This window comes from Pan troglodytes, chromosome 20 (assembly GCF_028858775.2).
Source record: "Pan troglodytes isolate AG18354 chromosome 20, NHGRI_mPanTro3-v2.0_pri, whole genome shotgun sequence".
Taxonomy (NCBI): domain Eukaryota; kingdom Metazoa; phylum Chordata; class Mammalia; order Primates; family Hominidae; genus Pan; species Pan troglodytes.
Window position 1 is genome coordinate 52768216 of NC_072418.2, and position 24331 is coordinate 52792546.

Below are 24331 nucleotides of genomic sequence, written 5' to 3' on the forward strand. Positions count from 1 at the left end.
CCCTAGAAGGGCTAACTATGCCCTTTCTGAGTCTTCCACGCGCTGGGGGCGAAGGAGGATTGAGCTAGAACGAGGCTTCAGCGCGTGCCCCGCACAAACATGGCAGCATTCCCAGCAGCCCTAAACCGCCCGACGCGGGCGCGCGCGCGGCGCAGGCGCATTTCCGCTCATTCCGCGGCGTCGGCTGCGGCGGCAGTGGCGGTGGCGGGTACCGCACGGGGTATGGTCCCCGGGTCCGAGGGCCCGGCCCGCGCCGGGAGCGTGGTGGCCGACGTGGTGTTTGTGATTGAGGGTACGGCCAACCTGGGACCCTACTTCGAGGGGCTCCGCAAGCACTACCTGCTCCCGGCCATCGAGTGAGTGCTGTTTCCGCGACTCTAACCCCGCCCTCCCACTTCAGTTTCGCAGTTTCTTGCCTGACTCCGACCTTTCACTTCCTACCCTCACAGGTATTTTAATGGTGGTCCTCCTGCTGAGACGGACTTCGGGGGAGACGTGAGTCTAGGGACTCCTGGGCCTGAGGGAGGAGGGGCCGGGGGCCTGGACTCCTGGGTCTGAGGGAGGAGGGGCTGGGGGCCTGGACTCCTGGGTCTGAGGGAGGGAGAAAGGGCTGGGCCTGGACTCCTGAGTTTGAGGGAGGAGGGGCTGGGGGTCTGGACTCCTGGGTCTAAGGGAGGAGGGACTGGGGGTCTGGACTCCTTGTTCTGAGGGAGGAGGGCCTGGGGGCCTGGACTCCTGGGTCTGAGGGTGGAGGCGCTGGGGCCCAGATTCCTGGGTCCGAGGGAGGAGGGAGCTGGGGGCCCAGACCCCTGGGTCTGAGGGAGGAGGGGCTGGGCGTCTGGACTGCTGGGTCTGAGAGAGGAGGAGCTGAGGCCTGGACTCCTGGGTCTGAGGGAGGAGGTGCTGGGGCCTGGGCTCCTGGGTCTGAGGGAGGAGGGGCTGGGGCCTGGGCTCCTGGGTCTGAGGGAGGAGGGGCCGGGGGCCTGGGCTCCTGGGTCTGAGGGAGGAGGGGCCGGGGGCCTGGGCTCCTGGGTCTGAGGGAGGAGGGGCCGGGGGCCTGGGCTCCTGGGTCTGAGGGAGGAGGGGCTGGGGCCGAGATTCCTGGGTCTGAGGAAGGAGGAAGCTGAGGAGTTCCTGGTTCTGGAGGAACAGGAAGCTGGGAGCCCTGATTCCTTCTCTAAGGGAAAAGGGAATTGAGGTCCCAGATAAAAGTTTTCTGTCCTCCCCTCCCAGTATGGGGGGACCCAGTACAGCCTCGTGGTGTTCAACACAGTGGACTGCGCTCCCGAGTCCTACGTACAATGTCACGCTCCCACCAGCAGCGCCTATGAGTTTGTCACCTGGCTCGATGGCATTAAGTGAGCTTTCCCCCACTTGGGGTGGGTTGGGGGGCCCTGTGGGGGGCCGTGAATGAGTGATGGCTTGGGTGGTTGGGGTCCCTGTAAGGGGCCGTGCATGAGGAATGGCTTGGGGTGGTTGGTGTCCCCGTGAGGGGCTGTGAATAAGTGATGGCTTGGGGTGGTTGGGGTCCCTGCGAGGGGCTGTGAATAAGTGATGGCTTGGGTTTGAGCTGCAGGAAACATCCCATACATTAAGCGATTGAAAGGACTTTGAGGGTGATTGTGTTTTTGTCAGAAGTCACTTTTGTGGTGGCTTCTGTGTGCTCAGCAATGTTGCCATCAGTTTAGAAGTAGGAAAAACCTTCCCATTCAGGGAGGCCTGGCTGAGCTCCAGCAGCCACCTTGTACTCCCTGTGTGATTGTCCCCTTTCTGTCCTCTCTTTTTCCATCTACCCCTGTCCTCCTTTTCCAGATGGGTACATTGTAGCCTCAGTGCAGGGGGATGGGTCAGAGCCAGGATAGATCCCTCTGTGGCTTGGGTCAGAATTGTTTTTTTTCTTTGAAACAGTGTCTTGCTCTGTCTCCCAGGCTTGTAGTGCAGTGGCACAGTCGTGGCTCACTGCAACCTGTACCTCCTGGGTTGAAGTGATTCTTCTGCCTCAGCCTCCCAAGTAGCTGGGATTACAGGCACACGCCACTATGCCCAGCTAATTTTTTTTTTTTTTGTATTTTTAGTAGAGACGGTTTCACTGTGTTGGCCAGGCTGGTCTCAAACTCCTGACCTCATGTGATCTGCCTGCCTCAGCCTCCCAAAGTGCTGGGATTATAGGGGTGAGCCACTGTTGCGGGATTCAGGACGACAGGAGAGAGCCCTCAGGTTAAAGCAGGAGAATCTTTCATTGAGTGCACTCAGGCCCAAGCGGACTCAGTCCAAAGATGGCCCAGAACAAAGATAGCACTTGACTTTTATACACACTTCACAAAAGGGGGTGGGCTAGCTTGAAGCAAGCTTACAGTGGCGTGACAGCAGGGATACAGAGGCAGGACAAAAACAGTTAATCAAATTGTTGTAATAGGTTTATAACTCAGGATTGCACGTAACCGTTGCTATGCAACCCAGATGTCCGTTATCTAGGTTAGCCTAGGCACGGGCTTATCCCATAACCTTCACTGTGGTGCCCAGGCAGCTCAGGCTTCTCATGACCTTCGCTGTACTTCTTAGATAAAACAGAATACTTGAAGTCGTGAGTTACAGAGAACAGGAATCTATAAACTCATTCCATAAAACAAAGGAAAATTTGTTTTTTCTTCTCTCTATGTTGAGGGAGTGCTGGGAGAGTCTCCAAGAGCACTTTAGATAATATTATCAAGACTTTTCCTGGGTCTGGGCTGTGCCCATTGCTGCCTCTCAGACAAGTCAGCCTAATACAGTAGAACTTATTTCTCTTTTTAATTTTTTTTTCTTTAATTTCCTGCCTCACCACCACGTCTGGCGCTGGATCGGATTTTGATAGTTGACATTGTAGAGTCTGGAGTCAGGCAGACGGGTTAAATCCTGGCTCTTCCAGCACAGAACTAACTCTCAGACCCAGGAGTCTGTGTCCCCTCTGTGCCTAGTATCTCACCTGTGAAGTGGGGATGTGGATAGTACTTGTATTAGTATTTCATTGTATTACTTATTCTTAGCTGTATAACAGATTACCACCAAATAATGGCTGCATACTGCAAACATTTATTATCTAACACAGTTTCTGTGAGTCAAGGACACAAGAGTGGCTTGGCTGGATGGTTGGGCTGAGGGTCTCACAAGGCAATAGTCAGGAGGTCGGCAGGATTGCAGCCATCCCGGGGTTTGACTGGTGGTGGGGAATCCGTTCCCAAGGTGGCGAGTCTGTGGCTATTGGCCACAAGACCTCTCCACGGGGCTGCTTGACTGTCTAACATGGCGACTGGCATTCCTCAGATTGAGGGACCCAACAGAGAGAGCAAAGAGGAAGCCCAGGCCTCTCTTGTTTTTGAGGAAGGGTCTCACTCTGTCACGCAGGCTGGAGTGCAGTGGCTCAGTCACGGCTCACTGCAGCCTCGACCTCCTGGGCTCAAGCTCAAGCGATCCTCCCATCTCAGCTTCCCGAGTAGCTGGAGTAGCAGGGACGGTAGCCAAATGCCAGCACACCTGGCTGATTTCTTAAAAATATTTTTGTAGGTCGGGTGTGGTGGCTCACGCCTGTAATCCCAGCACTTTGGGAGGCTGGGGCAGGTGGATCACCTGAGGTCAGGAGTTCGAGACCAGCCTGTCCAACATGGTGAAACCCCGCCTCTACTAAAAATACAAGCAATCGTCCTGCCTTGACCTCCCTAAGTGCTGGAGTGCTGAGATTACAGGCCTTAGCTGGGCATGGTGGCGCATGCCTGTAATCCCAGCTACTTGGGAGGCTGAGGCAGGACAATTGCTTGAACCTGGGAGGTGGAGGTTGCAGTGAGCTGAGATCACACCATTGCACTCCAGCCTGGGCAACAAGAGTGAAATTCTGTCTCAAAAAAAAAAAAAAAAAAAAAAAAAAAAAATTTTGTAGTGGCCGGGCGCGGTGGCTCATCCCTGTAATCCCAGCACTTTGGGAGGCCAAGGCGGGCGGATCACCTGAGGTCAGGAGTTCGAGACCAGCCTGGCCAACATGGTGAAACCCCGTCTCTACAAAAAATACAAAAAATTAACCGGGTGCAGTGGCAGGCACCTGTAGTCCCAGCTACTCGGGAGGCTGAGGCAGGAGAATGGCATGAACCCAGGAGGCGGAGTTTGCAGTGAGCCAAGATCGCACCACTGCACTCCAGCCTGGGCGACAGAGCAAGACTCTGTCTCAAAAAAAAAAAAAAAACCATACAAAAATTAACCAGGTGTGGTGGCATGTGCCTGTAATCCTAGCTACTCAGGAGGCTGAGGCAGGAGAATCACTTCAACCCAGGAGGTGGAGAGATCGCACCACTGCGCTCCAGCTTGGGTGACTGACTGACTGAGACCCTGTCTCAAAAAATAATTGTTTTGTTTGTGGAGACAAGGTCCTGCAATGTTGCCCAGGCTGGTTTTGAACTCCTGGTCTCAAGTGATCCTCCACTTCAATGTCCCTAAGTGCTGGGATTAGAGGCATGAGATGCTGCACCCAGAGGCCCCACTAGGCTCTTTATAATCAAGTCTTGGAAGTTACACGTCATGTCATTATTTCTGTTACATTCTTTTTTTTTTTTTTTTTTTTTTTGAGACAGAGTCTCGCTCTGTTGTCCAGGCTGAAGTGCAGTGGTGCGATCTCGGCTCACTGCAAGCTCCGCCTCCCGAGTTCACGCCATTCTCCTGCCTCAGCCTCCTGAGTAGCTGGGACTACAGGTGCCCGCCACCACACCCAGCTAATTTTTTGTATTTTTAGTAGAGACAGGGTTTCACTGTGTTAGCCGGGATGGTCTCGGTCTCCTGACCTTGTGATCCACCCGCCTCGGCCTCCCAAAGTGCTGGGATTACAGGCGTGAGCCACCGCGCCTGGCCTACATTCTGTTTTTTAACCCGAGACAGGGTCTTGCTCTGTTGCCCAGATTGGAGTGCAGTGGTGGGATCATAGCTTGCTGCAGCCTCAACCTCTCGGGCTCAAGTGATCCTCCCACCTCAGCCTCCTGAGTACCTAGGACTGCAGGTGGGCACCACCATGCATGGCTGATTTCTTTATTTTAATTCTTGTAGAGATGAGGTCTTGCTGTGTTGCTCAGACTGGTCTTGAACTCCTGGCCTCAAGCGATCCTCCTGCCTTGACCTCCCTAAGTGCTGGAGTGCTGAGATTACAGGCCTGAGCTGCGGTGCCAAGTCCACTTCTGCCATACTGCATTTGGTGTGCAGTATAAGCCTATCCCGTTCAGTGTAGGAGGAGACTACCCAGTGTGTAAATAGCAAGAGGCTGGATTGCTGGGTGCTGTATTGGGGGCTGGGTACCGCAACCTCACAGGGATGTTTGGAGAATTAAGTTAGTTGATGATGTTTAATACAGTACCTGGCATGTATTAAGTGCCGTGTAAGTGTTTCCTAGGATTTTATGCCTCACTCTCCTGGTTTGCAAATGGATAATGGTCGCGTGTATCTCCGTGTTGTTAGAAGATCACAGGAGCTAAGTTGCATGCTGTGTGTCGCTTAGGGCCTGGTCTGCAGTCAAGGTTCATTAAACAACACCTGTTCGTAGCTGCCGTTACCTCTGTACGCTTCTGCAGCAGGTGTTTGTTGAGTATCTGCTTTGTTCCAGTATGTGCGTGCAAGTGCTGGGTGCAGGACGTACAGTGAAAAGGTGACACAGAAGCTTCCCCTTCGTGGTAGCTGGAATTCATAGGTAACACAGAGCAGGGTTTCTCATCCTTGGCCCTAGTGACACTGTGGACACAGTCATTCCTTGTAGTGGGGGCCGTCCTGGGTATTGTAGGATGTTTAACATCATCCTTGGCCTCTACTCACTAGATGCCGGTAGCCCCCTCCCAAAGGTGTGACAACCAAAAATGTCTCCAAGCATTATAAAATATCCTCTGGGAAGGGGGCGCAAAATGTATTCCATTTGAGACCACTGGGAGAGACCGGTAAGACAGTCTTGAGTGATGTTAAATGGAGACTTCTTGAGGCCCAGGTCCAAGTCTGATGCTCCTCAAGTGCCTGGCAGCCAGCACAGGGCCTGGTACACAGGAGGCCTCGTGTAAATTCTGTAGAATGAATGTCCAGAATGCATTTAATACTAACTACCCTGGAAGACACTGCATAGCCTTCCAGACCCAGCTCAGGTGTCTTATACCCTGGGAAACCTTCCCGATTCTTGCAGCCAGATGCTTCCTCCTCTGCCTCCATGACCTGTCACAGCCCCCACACCTCTGGACTGTGAATGTCCAGGTCCCTGGGTGCTTCTGCCATTTGCTTCCAGCTGGGGCTTGGCACCCACGGGGCTTCAGGAGACTGGCTGAATAAATGAATTAGTATGTAATACAAAAACAACAAATAAATAGAAAAAATTAACCAGGCATGGTGGTGCACACCTGTAGTCCCAGCTACTCAGGAGGCTGAGGTAGGAGGATCAACTGAGACTGGGAGGCAGAGGTTGCAGTGAGCCGAGATTGTGCCACCGCACTCCAGCCTGGGTGAAAGAGCGAGACCCTGTCTTGGGAAAAAAAAAAAAAAAAGAGATGGAAGGAAAATAGACCCAGTGTCTTTCCCATAACATTATGACAACTCAGTTGTTCATTCATATGTTCACTCATTAATTCAACAAATGTTTGTGGAACAAATCGTCCTGGGCACCAAGGAGTTAGTGGGCATGAGATAGGCAAGGTCCTGGCCCTCATGGAGCTAGTTTGCCTGGGTGACAGGCCGTGTGTAGGGAGCCCTTGTTCATGGCCGGATGCTGTTAACATTCACTCGTTTTGACCTCCTGGGGCTCCAGGCACCTGTTAGCCGATGAAAGCGGGCAGCAGAGACCCCGGGGAATGATACTGGGTAGAACAAATGGGAGTAAGTTAGAGGACTTGGGAACACCAAGTCAGAGCCCACTTGTGTCACCTAGGGGGCTTTTATTTTTATTTTGTGTCTGCCATATCAAGGGATTTATTTGGAATTTATCATAAACTTGATGATATTTTAGCCATATTTTGCAGCCAGCCATAGTGCTTCTTCTGTTCAAGTTTTCCACATTTCTTTGACAAAATGTTTATTACATGTCGCCCTTTGAGCTTGTAGCAGATGACTTGTACTTAGTGTTCAATAAGAGAAACGCAAGTTTTAGCATCTCAAACTGGTTAGTTTATCACACTTTTCCTCATAAGGGTTTTGTTTTGTTTTGTTTTGTTTTGTTTTGTTTTGTTTGAGATGGAGTCTCTCTCTCTCCCAGGCTGGAGTGCAGTGGCATGATCTCAGCTCACTACAACCTCTGCCCCCGAGGTTCAAGTGATTCTCCTGCCTCAGCCTCCCGAGTAGCTGGGATTACACGTACCCACCACCATGTCTGGCTGGTTTTTGTATTTTTAGTAGAGACAGGGTTTCACTTTGGCCAGGTTGGTCTTGAACTCCTGACCTCAAGTGATCCGTCCACCTCGGCCTCCCAAAGTGCTGGGATTACAGGCATAAGCCATTGCACCCAGTCACTTCCAAATGTTTTATAGGGTCATGCCTGTAATTCCAGCACTTTGGGAGGGTGAGGAGGTGGATCACCTGAGGTCGGGAGTTCGAGACCAGCCCGACCAACATGGAGAAACCCTGTCTCTACTAAAAATACAAAATTAGCTGGGCGTGGTGCCGCATGCCTGTAATCCCAGCTACTCAGGAGGCTGAGGCAGGAGAATCACTTGAACCCAGAAGTCGAAGGTAGTGGTGAGCTGAGATCTTGCCATTGCACTCCAGCCTGGGCAACAAGAGCGAAACTCCATCTCAAAAAGAAAACATTTTATCACCCCAAAGGGGATACCCCATATGCATGAAGCACTAGCTCCCCATTCCCCCATTCCCCCATCCCCCCATCCCCAGCCAGGGTGGTTTTGGCTCGAGTCCCAGAAAGGCCCAGGAAAACATTGGCTTAATTTCACCTGTAGCAGAACAGCTGGGTCCAGAGTTGGTTCACCCCAACTCTTTGCACACAGTTGAAGTTTCTGTGTGCAAAGCTGTCTTGATGCCGGGCACAGTGGCTCACGCCTGTAATCCCAGCACTTTGGGAGGCCGAGGCGGGTGGATCATAAGGTCAGGAGTTCGAGATCATCCCAGATAACACCGTGAAACCCCGTCTCTACTAAAAAAATACAAAAAATTAGCCGGGCGTGGTGGCGGGCGCCTGTGGTCCCAGCTACGAGGGAGGCTGAGGCAGGAGAATGGGGTGAATCCGGGAGGCGGAGCTTGCAGTGAGCGGAGATGTGCCTCTGCCCTCCAGCCTGGGAGACAGAGCGAGATTCCGTCTCAAAAACAAAAGCTGTTTTGATGGCTAGGAAGAGGAGGGCTGGGAAGTGTGTGGTGGGTTGGGAGCAGCGCCCGAGTGCCCTGAGAGCGGGAAGAAGGCTCAGGGGCTCAGTGTGCTCACTGGCCGGGCCGAGTGGGACTGGAAGGAAATCAGTGCGAGAACTCAGGCAGGAAGCGGAGAGCCCCGCTGCATGGCCCTGCCAGGCCACCAGTGCACTGAGTACTCAGCAGATGGTTCCTAGGCCTTGTGTGACCTGGGGTCAGACGCCTTGGTGTCTCTCATGGAGGGCTGCACAGGGTGCGGAGAGAAGCTTGACAGCTGCAGTATCAGGTGATCTATGATGTGACTAAGGGCAGGCCCTAAAATTAGGTGGCATGTAGGGAAGGCTTCCTATAGGAGGGCACACCAGGATGGGTGTCGTAGTTTAGCTGGATTCCATCCGGGCCGGAATGGGTGTGTTCCAGCACATGGAGAGACCTGGATGTCTGGGCTTCGTCAGTTGAGAGGACCTATAGGTGCGGGCATGGAGCAGGAGAGATGGACAGGGTGCAGGACTCGGAGGCCTCGGATGCTGGGCCGATGCCGGGCCGAGGGCCTGGGTTGGTTCCAGTCTTGATGGACACGGTTGGGCCTGTAGACGTTCATTCACTTAGCCTACATTTCCTGAGGCCTCACATGTGCCCCGCTGTGGTGGGCAAGCCTGGGGGTAAGAGAGGACTCAGACCCCATCCCCGCCTGTGGGAGAGGTAGGATCAGAGACCACACTTCAGGGGGACAGGGCCCTCAAGACCCTCAGAGGGGTGCTTGGTCTCCACACACGTCCCCCTGCAGCAAAGGTCAGCCTCTCTCGACCACGTGACCGGAAGAATGGTGGCAACCACAGCTGCCCTTGAGGAGAGGCCATCCCCGGGCCACAACCCATGTGGGACGGACGCTGCGACGCGACTGCAGATCAGGCGGAGGAGAAACGAGAGTCTGTGTGTGTTAGTTTCCCAGGCTGCCGTAGCAAAGTATGAGAAACTGGCCAGAAGAATGGAAATTGATGTCTCAGGGTTCTGGAGGCTGGAAGTCCAAAATCCAGGTGGTAGGGGCAGGCCGTCTCTGAAACCTTACAGGGGAAGGGCCCTTCTGCCTTTCCTGGCGCCTGCTGAGGCTGCATCACCCGTCCTCACATGGCCTCTCCCTGTGTCTCTCTGTGTCCTTGTGTCTTCCCTCTGTGTGTGTGTCCGTGTCCACGTTTCTCCTTTTCACAGACACCAGCCATAGTGGATTAGGACCCGCAATTTAACTCGATTACCTGTGTAAAGATCTTTACAAATTAGGTCACCTTCTGAGGTACTGGGGCTTAGGACCTCAACCTGTCTTTTTGAGGGGGGCACACTTGAACCCATAAGACTAGGAGGACAGAGGAGGCCCCCGTCTCTGGCTGGGAAGGTGAAGTGGGGCCAGGACTGATTTGGAGCAGACAGCCCAGAGAGGGGAGGGGACAGCAGGAGGCTGGGCATGGAGTCAGTCACTCCAGGGTTGGAGTCAGCACAGGATCCTAGGCTTGGGGTCCCCAGCCCTTTCCCATTCCCTCCCAGTCCTCATGATTAAAGACAACAAATGTCGGCCGGGTGTAGTGGCTCACGCCTGTAATCCCAGCACTTTGGGAGGCTGAGGCAAGTGGATCATGAGGTCAGGAGATGGAGACCATCCTGGCTAACATGGTGAAATCCCGTCTCTACTAAAAATACAAAAAATTAGCCAGGTGTGGTGGCAGGCACCTGTAGTCCCAGCTACTCGGGAGACTGAGGCAGGAGAATGGCATGAACCCGGGAAGCGGAGCTTGCAGTGAACTGAGATTATGCCACTGCATTCCAGCCTGGGCGACAGAGCGAGACTCCATCTCAAAAAAAAAAAAAAAAACACAGCAAATGTCCCCTGTCCTGTCTGGGACTGGTGCTGTGCTAGCACCAGGGATTGGGTAGGGAACTCAGCAGTGTCCCCGTCATCCCAAGGTGCATAGCCCAGGATAGAGTGGGGGACAGCATGGGAGCAGGCTCTTCAAGCATAGCCTGGGGATGGGGATGATGGCAACCCTGGGGGCTGACCGCTCTGCCCCTGCAGGTTCATGGGCGGGGGTGGTGAGAGCTGCAGCCTCATCGCGGAAGGACTCAGCACAGCCTTGCAGCTGTTTGATGACTTCAAGAAGATGCGCGAGCAGATGTGAGTGCCCCCTCCACCCAGGCCGGGCCAGTCTCTCTCTGCCTGGCCTGGAACCACTTTGCCCGTCGAGTGGCTCTACCTCCAGCCTCACCCTGTAGGGCATGGGCTCTGTGTCCCCAAGCACGCTGAGCCAGGAGGCTGCAGGTGTGTCCTTGGGGGACGCCTGGCCAGTGCCCGGTCTCAGCATCCCCGTCAGGAAGGAGTGCCAACTCTGGGTGTCACTCCTGCCTGCCCTGCCTGCTGGGTGACGTAGAGGACATCCCAGAACCTCTTGGAGCCTCAGTGTTCTCAGCTGTAAAGTAGGGGCGTTGCTTCTGATTCCATGTGAGGCGGAATATGTGCGTCTCCGCTGGTGCTGGGTCTGGGTTCCTTCTCAGGGCCTCTATTGCTGCTGGCTCCATGTCTTCTCTCATTCCTGGTAGTGGCCAGACGCACCGGGTCTGCCTCCTCATCTGCAACTCACCCCCATACTTGTTGCCTGCTGTTGAGAGCACCACGTACTCTGGATGCACAACTGAGAATCTTGTGCAGCAGATTGGGGAGGTGAGGACTCCAGGGTCTGAGGGACGAGGGTCTGGGGGCCCGGAGTCTTGGGTCTGAGGCAGGAGGCACTGAAGGCCTGGACTCCTGGGTCTGAGGGAGGAGGCACTGAGGGCCTGGACTCCTGGGTCTGAGGGAGGAGGCACTGGGGGCCTGGACTCTTGGGTCTGAGGGGGGAGACACTGGGGGCCTGGACTCAGTCACAGACTGGTGACCAGCTTTGCTTACTCTCTTTTTGAAACAGTCTGGCTCTGTTACCCAGGCTGGAGTGCAGTGGTGTGATCTTGGCCCACTGCAGCCTCTGCCTCCAGGGTTCAAGCAATTCTCGTGTTTCAGCCTCCCGAGTAGCTGGGATTATAGATGCCCGCCACCACGCCCAGCTGATTTTTATATCTTTAGTAGAGATGAGGTTTCACCATGTTGGCCAGGCTGCTCTCAAACTCCTGGCCTCACGTGATCTGCCTGACTCGGTCTCACAAAATCCTGGGATTACAGATGTGAGCCTCCACACCTGGCCCACTTAGTCTTACTGACAAAACTAGAACCCAGAGTCTCCCGGGGCAGGTGATACCTGGTTTCAGGGTCTCCTGCCTCAAAGCCCAGTGGGAATTGTGGTTGTAGGGCTGGTGCCGTCCAGCCACACAGCAGTTGTGGTAGGTTGGGGGCTGGCCCCAACACCCCTATGGAGGGGGCCCGTCATGACTGCTCGGCCCGTCTCCTACAGCGGGGGATCCACTTCTCCATCGTGTCTCCCCGGAAGCTGCCTGCGCTTCGGCTTCTGTTTGAGAAGGCAGCCCCTCCGGCCTTGCTGGAGCCGCTGCAGCCTCCGACAGATGTGAGCCAGGACCCGAGGCACATGGTGCTGGTTCGGGGACTCGTGCTGCCTGGTGAGGCCTGGGCACCGTGCGCGGGGATGGGGGCTCGACGTGTTTCCCCAGCTCCCTCTGACTTGGATTTTGGATTTCTCTCCTCTCTCTGCATCTTGAATCCCTTCTCTCTGGGGTTGGCCATCCCTCCTGCTCTCAGTTGGGGGTGGCTCAGCCCCAGGCCCCCTCCAGTCAAAGCAGCCAGTCCCCCTGCCTCCCGCCACACCCTCAGGTGCCACTCTCTCAGCAGCTCCCCAGCAGCCTCTGCCCCCCGTCCCCCCGCAGTACCAGGTATGGATATTTCCGGGAAGGGACATGCTTCTGGGGACTTGCTGGAGCCCTGGCCCCTGGGGAGAGATCTAGTTGCATGTTGGAGCTTGTGGGATGATGGGAGTCCCATGGGACATTGGGAAGGTGGGACTCCTGGGGCCATGGAAGCTCATGTGCTGTGTGATGGGTGTTGTGAGCTAAGCTATCCCAGCTGGTGCCTCATGGGGCCATGGGTGGTGTGACCTCGTGGGATACCAGGACTGGGGGGCCATGGTCCTCACCAGTCCCTTCCCTTCTTCCCTTCTACCCACAGGTTCCTGGGAACCTGAGTGCAGCTCAGGTGGCTGCGCAGAATGCAGTGGAGGCTGCCAAGAACCAGAAGGCTGGGCTGGGCCCTCGCTGTGAGTCCTGGAGTGAGGATGAAGGGTGGGCAGGGGCCAGGCAGGCCTCTCTCCACACACTTGTTCCCCACTTCTTCCCTTGGTCTCTCCCACAGTCTCGCCCATCACCCCTCTCCAACAAGCTGCTCCCGGAGTGGGTCCCCCCTTCAGCCAGGCCCCAGCTCCCCAACTACCCCCAGGACCCCCTGGCGCCCCCAAGCCACCACCTGCTTCCCAGCCCAGTCTGGTCTCCACCGTGGCCCCTGGCTCCGGCCTGGCTCCCACGGCACAGCCCGGGGCACCGTCCATGGTAGGTGCCTGCACGCCTCCTGCCCCTGCTTCTTCCTCCTGCTGTCCACAGCTAGGACAGTTAGAGGATGAGTCATTTGCCTTCCAGGGGAATGTGGCTCTGGTGGTTCTGGGGCTTTGGGGGCTCGTGGTGTGTGTGCTGCAGATGCCTGAGATGAGGGTCTGGGGACAGAGTGGGGAGGCTCATGGCTCCAGGAGGGTCAGGGCTGTTCCGAGAAACCCAAGGAATCCCTGGGTCTGGGAGTCCAGGGCATCGCACAGCTTACGAGTCCTCGAATCCTGCCAGGTCCAAGCATTTGGGGTCCTGGGGCTGGCCAAGTGCTGTTCTGGGGATGGAGGGGCAGAAGAAGGGACCTTTCCTCCTTCCTGGTTTGCCCTCACAGGATGGCCCCTGGAGGCTCCTGTCCTTCCCCATTCTCATGGCCCTCCTTCCTCCCCTCTGGCAGGCAGGCACTGTGGCCCCAGGAGGGGTGAGCGGCCCTTCCCCAGCCCAGCTGGGAGCCCCAGCCCTCGGTGGGCAGCAGTCAGTCTCCAATAAGCTTCTGGCCTGGAGCGGGGTCCTGGAGTGGCAAGAGGTGAGGGGCCTGAGGGTCCACTGGGCACTTCGGACTCCTGGGGCCGTGGGGCTCGGCATGTAGGACTCATGGGGCCAGATGCGTGGGGTCTGCAGTGCTGGGTTTGGAGGCATTCGTTGCGCTGGACCCGTGGGATGCGGGGCGAGGCCAGGAGCCCCATGGAGCGGTGGGACTTGCGGTACAGAGGAGAGTCTCCATGCAAAGAACCCAGAAAAGCCCAGGATTTGGGGCCCAGAGAAGAGCCCAGGCGATGTATCATCTGGGGCACAGTGGATGGTGGGATTTAGGGGCCGGGCACGTAGCTGTAACTAACATTTGAGGAATTGAAGGCTTGCTGGTCTGGAGGAGGGGCCTGGGGCTCATGGGACTTAAACTGGGGAACATCCTGAGCTTTGGGGCTACCAGGGTAGGACATGAGGGCTCAAGGGGACTGAGGCTTATGGCCCTTTTTACTGTGACATGCTCTTTTTTCCCCCTCAGAAACCCAAACCTGCCTCAGTGGATGCCAACACCAAGCTGACGCGGTCACTGCCCTGCCAGGTCTACGTGAATCATGGCGAGAACCTGTAGGTGACAGTCAGGGGCGGGGTGCGGTGGGGCTGGGGCTGGCCCCCTCCTCACACCTCTCCTGGCATCACCCCCCAGGAAGACGGAGCAGTGGCCCCAGAAGCTGATCATGCAGCTCATCCCCCAGCAGCTGCTGGTGAGTGGCGGTGGAGGGCCAGCCCTGCTGCCGGGCAGTCCTCACCCTGCTGTCTCTTTCCTGTTCCCTGCCCCACCCCCACTCCCTGCCTCGTGTCCCCGCCTCACTTGCCCACACCAGCATGCCAGCCGACTTCTGTGTCTCCCGCAGACCACCCTGGGCCCTTTGTTCCGGAACTCAAGGATGGTCCAGTTCCATTTCACCAACAAGGACCTGGAGTCTCTCAAAGGCCTCTACCGCATCATGGGCAACGGCTTCGTGAGTCCAGGGCATGGGGGGCCGAGGGGTATTGACTCTTGTCCTGCTTTCTGCTGACCTTTGACGGGAATCCCAGAGTGCCTGGGCCCACGGAAGCCGTTTTTGATGGTTGGGTGCACTTCATGCCCTTAGGTTCCTCACCTTTCTTCTAGAGCCGTGACTTTTATTATAATCATCGTATGCACCAGATTGAGGGATATTCCACATTAAAAATGTGAGCTGGATGTGACAGGATCAGTTAGGAGGAAGCTGTTGATTCTGGCATGGCTTTATGGGATGTGTTCGTTTCCTGTGGCTGTGGTAACACATTACCACAAGCAGAGGGGCTTAAAACAACAGAAACGTGTTCTATCCCAGTTCTGGAGGCCAGAAGCCCAAGGTCAGGGTGTCGGCAGGGCCACGCTCTCTCTAGAGGCTGGAGGGAAGGCCTCTTCGTTGCCTCTTCCGGCCGGTAACCCCAGGCTTCAGGTGGCATCGCTCCAGGGTCTTCCTCCATCCCGCAGCTGTCTTCCCTCTGTGTGTGTCTCCACATGGCATTCTCTCTGTACCTTTGTGTTCCTGTGCTTATAAGGACATCAGTAATTTTGGATTAGGCCCCATTTTCCTGACCTCATCTTACTACAATTGCAAAGACCCTCTTTCCAGATAGAGTCACCTTCACAGGTGCTGGGGACTGGACCCTCAGCTTAGCTTTCTGGTTTTGTTTTTTGAGACAGTTTCACTGTTGTCAGCCAGGCTGGAGTGCAGTGGTGCAATCTTGGCTCACAGCAACTTCTGTCTCCTGGGTTCAAGCGATTCTCCTGCCTCAGCCTCCCAAGTAGCTGGGATTACAGGCATGTGCCACTATGCCCAGCTAATTTCTGTATTTTTTAGTAGAGACAGGGTTTCACCATGTTGGCCAGGTTGGTCTCGAACTTCTGACCTCAAGTGATCTGCCTGCCTCAGCCTCCCAAAGTGCTAGGATTACTGGTGTGAACCACCGTGCCCAGCCTCAGCATAGCTTTCTGGGAGTCACAGTTCACACTTTGTAACTCGGGGAAGGAGCAGATCAGTTACTTCCGTGCACCAGGCTCTCCTGCAGGAAAGAGGACCTTAGGGGGATCACCTCACGAGACCCTCACAGAACCTTGTGAAGAAGGCATTCCTGAGAGTTAGTACTTCCGGCTGCAAATCACGTAGTTTCCCAAACACACAGATAATTGGGGGCACTCGGAAAAAATTTTCTCTTATGATTCTGTGGGTCACCTGGGCTCAGTGGGCCATCTCGCTTGGTGATTCTCACGGGGTTGCCATCAGATGGCAGCTGAGACTCTGGTCATCTGAAAGCTTTACTGGGCTGGATGTTCAAAACAGCTCCTCACACAGCCCTGGCTGTTGGCTGGGGCTTGGCTAGGACCGGCCATCCCAGTGTCTGCACGTGGCCTGTCCACGTGGCCACACTGTGGCAGCTGGGTTCTGAGAGGGCAGGCGTTGTAGGAGCAGGCATTTATATTTTGCACAGGACAGGACATCTAGAGGGGGCCAGCTATTGGGATTGGTTTCATAGGTCTGTGACATCAGGGACAGGGCCCTGTGGTTCTCTTGGCCTCTCCTTTATAGTCACAAGGTAGCTCTCATGGCTCCACGCATCCTGTGTGCTTTCATGAAGGAGGGGAAGGGGGCTGTGTGTTTCCCTTTCTTCAAGACAGCAGAAACTTTCTCAGATTCCAGAGCAGGCATTCCTTTCACCTCCTAGCCCGGACCTAGGCCACTGGGCAGCCCCTAGTTGATGGGAGGCTGCTGGGAGCAGGTATCCGTGACTGTCTGGGGCTGGGACATGTTACAGCCCCAGACAGCATTGGGAATGCAGGGGAGGAGGACACTTGGATATGGAATAGGCAGCTAGCAGGGTCTGTCTCAGGCAGGAAACCGAGGCTCAGAGAAGTCAACTCACTTGGCCAAGGTTAGCCTCGCCTCCCTCAGGAGCCCCTGCCCTGAATGCTCCATGTGTTACCCCCCTGATGACCTGTGATGTTTCCTGGGTGCTTCCTGTGGGCTGAGCCTCAGGCAGGGCTCTTGCTGTGGATCAGACATCGCATAGTCACAGCGACCCTGTGATGTGGGAGCACTCCCCGTGGTGTACACTGGCCGGTGCTGAGGGCCGGAGGATCTCTTGGATATCCGGGGTCCGACCCACCGTTGATCACAGGCCTGTGGGTACCACGCTGTGCATCTAGGCCGCTCTCCCGGCCGTGACCCTCAGCCGCCCTCTGAGGAGGCCGCCGTGGCATTTTATGCCCAAGAAACTGGGCCCATGAGGAGCAGGTGGTGGCCGAAGGTTGAAGAGCTGGGCTCCAGCGCTTTCTCTCCGCTTTCCCTCTCAGTGGGCAGCCGGAACCCTAGCTTGCCCTGAGCGCCTCAGTTTCTGTCTCCAGAGCAACCCACAGCACACCTGTTCTCCTTAACCTTCTATAGCAGAAACCTCACCTCCCCTTGCCTGTGGGGCCTCTAGAACCTTCTGGAATGGGGAGGGGGTCAGGGCTGCCTCTTTCAGGGCATGAATGGTTCTGAAGAGCTGTTGTCCACCCAGGCGGGCTGCGTGCACTTCCCCCACACGGCGCCCTGTGAGGTGCGTGTGCTCATGCTCCTGTACTCGTCCAAGAAGAAGATCTTCATGGGCCTCATTCCCTACGACCAGAGCGGCTTCGTCAACGGCATCCGGCAGGTCATCACCAACCACAAGCAGGTCCAGCAGCAGAAGCTGGAGCAGCAGCAGCGAGGAGTGAGTGTTGACAGTCCCCAAACCAGCACTCCGACCCCCTCCTGCCCGGGCCCCACAGCTCAGTTGCCCAAGCCCCACATGGCCCCCTGGGGTCTCCAGGACCAAGATGCCCACCCTTCTCCCAATACGTGGTGCCTCCAAGCTAAGTCCCACTCAGATTTTCTTGCAGTCTCTCTCCTTTTTCAGCATCCACATCAAAGCCCTGACACAGCTTCCTCCTGGAGACCTTGGAGTGTACGGCATCCCTCCCAGACCACTCACCCCCAAAGAGAATGTCCCCATCTCCTTACTAGTTCCCCTCAGGGCACAGGCCCTCCCGCCTCAGATTCAGGATGCCACCACCCTTAGTTACTGACCTGCCCCTCTCTCCCCGTGCAGATGGGGGGACAGCAGGCACCCCCAGGGCTGGGGCCCATTCTGGAGGACCAAGCAAGGCCCTCACAGAATCTGGTGAGGACAGGGCTGGCGGGGTCGGGGCTGGGTTGGGGAGGCCCCAAGGCTGCGCTCTGTGCCTGCAGAAGGGGCATGAGGCCCTGCCCATCTCCTTCACCCCTGTGTCTCTTCCCACCAGCTCCAGCTCCGCCCACCGCAGCCCCAGCCTCAGGGTACCGTAGGGGCCTCTGGGGCCACGGGGCAGCCCCAGCCCCAAGGTACTGCCCAGCCCCCCCCAGGTGCCCCCCAAGGCCCTCCTGGAGCAGCTTCTGGCCCACCCCCTCCTGGACCCATCCTTCGGCCCCAGAACCCTGGGGCCAACCCCCAGCTGCGAAGCCTCCTCCTCAACCCACCACCGGTGAGATGTGGGGGTGGGGTAGCGAGAGTTCCAGATCCTGGCCCTGGTGGTTCTGGTCCTGTTGTCTGGGAGGAGGGAGGTTGACTGTGGTCAGTGGGTGTGAATGGAGACCCGCCCAGGGCTTTAGGCAGAAGGCAGACCGCCTCCTCTCTGTCCATCCCCCACCTTTGAAGAAAAACTTCCCCTCACCACTAGCTGATTCCATCTCTGAGCAGTGTCTGTGTTGAGAGGTGGGGAGTCTCTACCAGGAGCCTCTGAGCCACTCTCTGTGTTCTCCCAGCCGCAGACTGGGGTGCCCCCACCCCAGGCCTCCCTCCACCACCTCCAGCCACCAGGGGCTCCTGCGCTGCTGCCTCCGCCGCACCAGGGCCTGGGGCAGCCCCAGTTGGGGCCCCCACTCCTGCATCCACCACCTGCCCAGTCCTGGCCCGCACAACTTCCCCCGCGGGCTCCACTGCCAGGTAAGGGGACCCGGGGGAGGGCAGAGGTCTGGACTGAGTGTCCCAGCAGCTCCTGGGCTAGAGCACCAAGACCGAGTGCTCCTGGGAAGTAAAGACATAGGATCCAAGAATGAGGGTTCCCCCATGGCCTTTGCGGAGCTCTGAGGGCTCCGGGAAAGTACAGCCCGTGGGTCCAAGGACCTAGTGGGTTAAGAGCGTTTCCCATGATCCTCCTGTGTGTGCTCCTGGGATTGCTGGGAAATGTGGTCTTAGGGCCAGAGAAGTAGTTTTGGAGAAGGGCTCCCAAAGGCTCATGGGAGACAGCATATTTGTAACTAGATGGGGCCAGAAGGTGCTTCTGTTGGGTCCCCCAAGGGCTGCCTAGAAAACTTAGTGCCTCTGGGCCCAAGGGCCTACTGGGAGATGCAGTCCCTTCCCCACTGCCCCTCAGGTCAGATGCTGCTGAGCGGGGGTCCCCGGGGCCCGGTCCCCCAGCCGGGCCTGCAGCCCAGCGTCATGGAGGACGACATCCTCATGGATCTCATCTGAATCCCCAACACCCAATAAAGTTCCTTTTTAACACACGCCCCGGCTCCCGTCACTGACATCCCTCAGGACTGGGCAGGAGGAAACCCCAGGGGGCATCTCTGTCCTCGTTCTCACTTCAGCAGACAGCCCTGGGGCCCTGGGTGAATGACGCTGGGGCCTCCGTGGTGAGTCACAGGCAGTCTGGTGCAACCTGATTCGTGGGAGATGCAGGGACAGGCAGGCAGCGCTCAGGACTCAAGCTCTCATGGAGGTGGCAGGGGCACCATGGGAGCCTGGAAGAGGCATCTGACCCAGCCCCAGCTCCTCAGAGTCTTGAAAGAAAATCAGCCGTCAGGCTGGGAGGGAAGGAGGTGAGGGGTGATCTGGGTGCAGAGGACAACAGAAACTTTGAATACTCAAAGGCAGGAGGGAGCCTGAGACATTGAGAGGAGCAAGTTGATGGATGCTTTTGGAGCATGAGCATGTAGGGAGCTAGAGAGATGGGCAAGTGCAGAGTTTGAGGAGCTCGGATTCCAAACTGAGCAGCCCATGGTTTGTCCTGGGGACACAGGAGAACCAGGAGGCTTTGAGCAGTGGGGCGGGCCTAGGCCAGCTCTGGATGTCAGAAAGACCCCTCTCAGCTGTAGAGCGTGATGAGGCCAGACAGGAGGCCAGGAAGGGTGAGGCTGGGTGGTGGGGGTGTCGGGGGCTGGGGTAGAGGTTGGCTCCCGGGGGCCAGGCCTACATGATGGTAGGTGGTGGGGCTCCTGGGAGAAGGAGCTGGTAGTAAGTGCAAGTGGTCCAAGGGACATCCAGGTGACAGGTGCCATGTTGGGAGCTCAGGACGTGTCCTTAGGGGACAGTGTATGTTTGGCAGTTCAAGCCACAGAAGCAGGCAAGATCGCACATGGAGAGAGGGCAGTCCCTGGGTCCACGTCAGAGACTGACCTCCCAGGGCTGTGGATGGGGAAGATGGTGGGTCTGTCCCCAGGATAGAATACCCAGCAGGGAACAGGTTTGGGACGTGGCAAGGTGAGGGACCTGAAGGATGTCCTCAGAGACGTCCCGAGGGCAGGGGGATCCAGACAGGCTTGGAGCGCAGGGTGGTCTCTCCTGGAGGTGGCGAGTGAGTTGTCTGTTGTCGGACTCTGGACCAGTGTTGCTGAGAGCGCGGTCCATGCCTGGACCACCAGCATCCACATCATTTTGCATGCTGGTTAACGTACAGATTCATGGGCCCCACCCCAGGAGAGAGATTGCAATCTGGTGGCCTATGGGCCATCGTGCGGATGAGTTTTGTTTGGCCTTCCCTGTGTTAGCATATGTGGCATTTTTTTCTTACGAGTTAGTTGTAAAAATCAGGTTAATTGACACACACACACGCACACACACAAAATCTGCAGTCTTGGCTTCTTTTGACAAGTCAGAAGAATTGGCACCCCTGGGCCCGCCCTTCTGCCTGGCAACAACGGGCTGGAGCTGCCCCTCTCCATGGGGCGTGTGCTCTCCGGTTCGCCACAGTCCCCACCACTCCCTCTTGGCTTCCCCATGAGGCAGAGAGTCACTGCCTTTGTCACGGGGTTTGCACTGTGGTTGTTCTGTGGTAGCATTCAGAGGAAAGTGAAATCTTTCTTGTACCCATGTCTCTATCACAAGCGGCAAAACGAAAGAGAGAAGGAGAGGGCCGCGTGTTTCGAGAAAAATGGGAGCGAGCCTATTTCTTTGTGGAAGTGAAGAGCATGCCTATGTGTTTAATATGCAAACAAATCGTGTCTGTGTTGAAAGAATACAACCTGAAACGCCACTATGAATCAAAGCATAGTAAGAGCTACGACCAGTACACAGAACAGACTCGAGATGCCATCCTCAACGAACTGAAAAAGGGACTCAAATGTCAATAGGGTTTGTTTGGAAAAGCGAATTAACAGAAGTGGCGCGGCAGTGGTACGCCGTTCCGGAATCACATGAGAAGGATGACCTGGGCATTCAGAGCTACAGCAGATGGCGAGTTTATAAAGGAGCAGAGTGACGTGTCCTGCACAGAAACACATGACTGTTGAGACCGTTATTTAAGTCTAACGGGCATTTGCGTTGCACAGTGAGTTGGAGATAACTCGGGGGATTTACAAGTCCAGTTGCTTGAAAGAGTCAAATTGATTGTGGCCTTTTCTTTCGCTGCTCATAAACTATTACTACCCAGTTAGCTTTATTTATTTGTGGTGTTAAGAATCTTGATGTGACCGAAGAAGTCTGTGGCATGGTGCCAAGGCAGGCCCAACACTGGGAAAGGACTAATTTTTTTTGTATATTGAGAGAAAAGTTTCACATAGACTGGCCAGAGTTCCGAAGCACAACTACAGACAGCGTCATGACAGGGGGACTTGGCAGGACACCTTGATCCAAGGCGACAGCATTTGGCAAGGACACGGAAGTTGGGTCGTTGCATCCATCATCAGGAGTTGACTTGTTCTGAGCAACTGAACAGAACACACCGCAATGCTCTTGACACTTCTGCTCCTGGACTTCAGTCACGAGTGAGTTGATGGTGACTTGACCTGAGAGATTTCACAGAAGCTCTGTGACTTGGTTGTGGAAGAAATCTGAACTGTTCAAGTTAACCAACTTGGTTCATTTTAAATCAGGCAAAAGCCACAGTGGGTTCCCCTGAGAAGGTTAGTCAAAGACTTCTGGTCAAGGTTATGACAGTTCTGAACACTGAATATTTCTCCGCAAGGATGTCCACAAACAGCTACTTGAATGTATGATGGTGTATGCTTGGTCCTGGGGAATCCAACGGCAAGGAAAAAAAACCTTTACTCTTTCCTGTGCTGCAGTCGGCTTTCAGAAATGAAAGAGGTGGCCCGGACTGTATTCACCTACGTCCTGGGGTTGAAGACCAAATTCCCCCAAAGGCTCTCGGAATCCAGACTCATGAGAAGGAACAGACACTGTCCAGTTTGCCTTTGTTGGCAAATGTTTCTTGTGTGAATGCAGACCATAAATAGTAATTGAACTACAGTGCAATACGGCGCTGGTTCCTAAATACAAGTCTGTGTGAAGATGGTGAGATTCTACAACTATCTCCAGTAGTTGTCCTGAATATCTGTGTTTGGGAGTACCCACGCTTGTGAACAGCTGTTTTCCGTTACGAACCTGAATCAAATTAAACATCGTTCCCAGTTGAAGGATTCAAGGCTGAATTCTAAACTGCCCGTCCCCACCGTGCCACCCGAGGCCTGACACTGACATCTCGGTGTGGAAGGGAAGACGCCAGCCTTTTGGCTTCAACTCAAAGGCGCAAAAAGAATTATGAAAGAGAAAATTTTAATAATTAAATATTTCTATTTTTCAATTTGTATTTTTTCAATTTTGAATTTAAAAATATAAACTCCAGTAACATCCATGTTTGTATTATGTTCCATGCATTCACCATAGTTGAGTAAAGATCCGATTTGATGATATTTCTGGCCGTCGACTTTTCTTATACCTGGCTAGTTCACTCATTTATGTGACCCGCCTGGCCCCTGTAGGCATGTGAGTTTCCGATCCCTGCCCTGGAACTGTTGGATCCAGCGGGGGGAGGGCGGGGGTCTGGGAGTCGTGTGAGCAAGCTCTCTAGGCGATCCTCAGGAATGTGAGCGTGGAGCAGGAGGCACTGGTGACAGCGAAGAAGTGCAAGTGGGTGATTTCCCAGGCAGCCTGTGTAGCAGGGGTTTTTGAAAACTCAGATGGCTTCAGGGACCAGGCAGGTGATGAAAATGTGTGAAGCGGACGGGTGTAAGACAACAGGGAATGATGGGGACTGTGGCGAACTTGGAGAGTGCTTGCCCCGCCTAACGGCATTCAAATTGAAAACAAAAACACTGTGAGGACCAAACAAAATCTGCCTGTGGGTCTAATGAGGCCGCCAGGCCGCCATTTTGCGACCTCTGGAAGAAGGAGAAGACTCGAGAACAAGGACAGAACCCTGAGAAAGAGCCACGCGTAAGGGTTGGGCAGGGAGCCAGAAGACAGGAGAACCAGGCAAGTGTGGCGTTCTGGAAGCTGAGTGTTTTTGAGGAGGGAGCAATCGACTCTGTCAGAAGCCGCTGAGAGGAGCAGGAAGCAGCCTTCAGTGTTTCCACCAGGGTGGCCATGTCCCCCGGCAAGGGAAACGCAGGTTTGGATCAGAAACAAATTGGTTAAAAGGAAAGGTTTCCAGTCGCCAGTTTGGCCATCTCACGCCAGTGGCGCCCTCTTGACCTTAACACTCAAATTAGAGGAACCAGAGGGACTGTCGTGGCCTAATCACACGGTTTACAGGAGTGAACCGGGGCTTGCTTATTAATAGTAGCAGACCTGTTAGGGGTGAAAGAAAATGCCCACCCACCAGCTCCAAAGAGGAATTAGGAGAAAAAGGACACCTCAAAAGGGGTGTTAAGAATGTATTTGTTTCAAGGTACGCAAAACACTAACATATTTTCTCACCATCTTGGCGTTTAAAAAAAAAATTAACTTTTAAAATGTATTGAGTTACACACACTAGAACAGTTTCCTAAAATGAAAGGCCACTGAAATGTGTGGAATAAAAAGGAGGCCCAGGCTGGGCGCGGTGGCTCACGCCTGTTATCCCAGCACTTTGGGAGGCTGAGGCGGGCAGATCACCTGAGGTTGGGAGTTGGAGACTAGCCTGACCAATATGGTGAAACTCTGTCTTTACTAAAAATACAAAATTAGCTGGCCATGGTGGCACATGCCTGTAATCCCAGCTACTTGGGAGGCTGAGGCAGGAGAATCACTTGAACTCGGGAGGCAGAGGTTGCAGTGAGCCGAGATCGCGCCATTACACTCCATCCTGGGCAATAAGAGCAAAACTCCATCTCAAAAAAAAAAAAAAAAAAACCACACACACACAAAAAAACACCAAAAAGGAGGCCCAAGGAGTGAGGCCAGATCTAGGCACATGGGACTCACCTCCCCATTTCATAGATCAGGTGACGATAAGGCCTAAGAACTTCACATGCCCCTTAGAACCAGCCAACACCAACAGAGCAAATCTTTTGGGAAAGTTTTTCCCTGAATACAAGGTTCTCCTAAGGCAAGAAATAGTGAAAACCCTAGAACAGCAGGATTTAATCCCAAGATTCTGCGCTGATTAGCTCTGTGACCTCGGGCAGGTCCCTGCACGTCTCTGAGCCTCACTTTCTCCATATGTCAAATAGTGACTACCCCAGAGGATTCTCATAAGGAATACAAGATCTGGCCCAGCTCAGTCCTGGACACAGGAGAGCTGCTGGTAGCCACTGTTGTCATCTTTTGGCTGAAATGCACTCTAAGAAGGTAAAAGGTGGGCAAAACTGCTTCTAGAAATGCGTGCCAAGCTGGACCTCACGCCTGTGATCCCAGCACTTTGGGAAGCCGAGGTAGGAGAATC

At 55.0% G+C, this 24331-nt stretch overlaps 1 protein-coding gene across 7 annotated transcripts; it reads left to right on the forward strand.

The window, feature by feature from the left end:
* The first annotated feature begins 99 nt into the window (after window positions 1-99).
* MED25 (mediator complex subunit 25) lies at window positions 100-22379 on the forward strand. Of its 7 annotated transcripts, none has more exons than XR_010153936.1 (18): window positions 100-356; window positions 450-495; window positions 1234-1358; window positions 10400-10498; window positions 10921-11041; window positions 11763-11925; window positions 12065-12195; window positions 12488-12575; window positions 12671-12864; window positions 13310-13438; window positions 13919-14004; window positions 14084-14141; window positions 14292-14399; window positions 16969-17160; window positions 17347-17610; window positions 17732-17950; window positions 18231-18411; window positions 18842-18974. XR_010153936.1 is itself a non-coding variant. In XM_054672629.2 (18 exons), the coding sequence occupies exons 1-18, from the start codon at window positions 100-102 to the stop codon at window positions 20817-20819; spliced, it is 2514 nt and encodes an 837-aa protein (XP_054528604.1). In that variant the 3' UTR covers window positions 20820-22379. The 7 variants fall into 7 exon arrangements, 6 of the variants coding, with proteins under 6 accessions (XP_054528604.1, XP_054528605.1, XP_016792085.1 ...); XM_054672629.2 differs by lacking the exon at window positions 18842-18974 and adding an exon at window positions 20575-22379 and having other exon boundaries at window positions 17539-17610; XM_054672630.2 differs by having other exon boundaries at window positions 17539-17610.
* Window positions 22380-24331: the final 1952 nt, after the last annotated feature.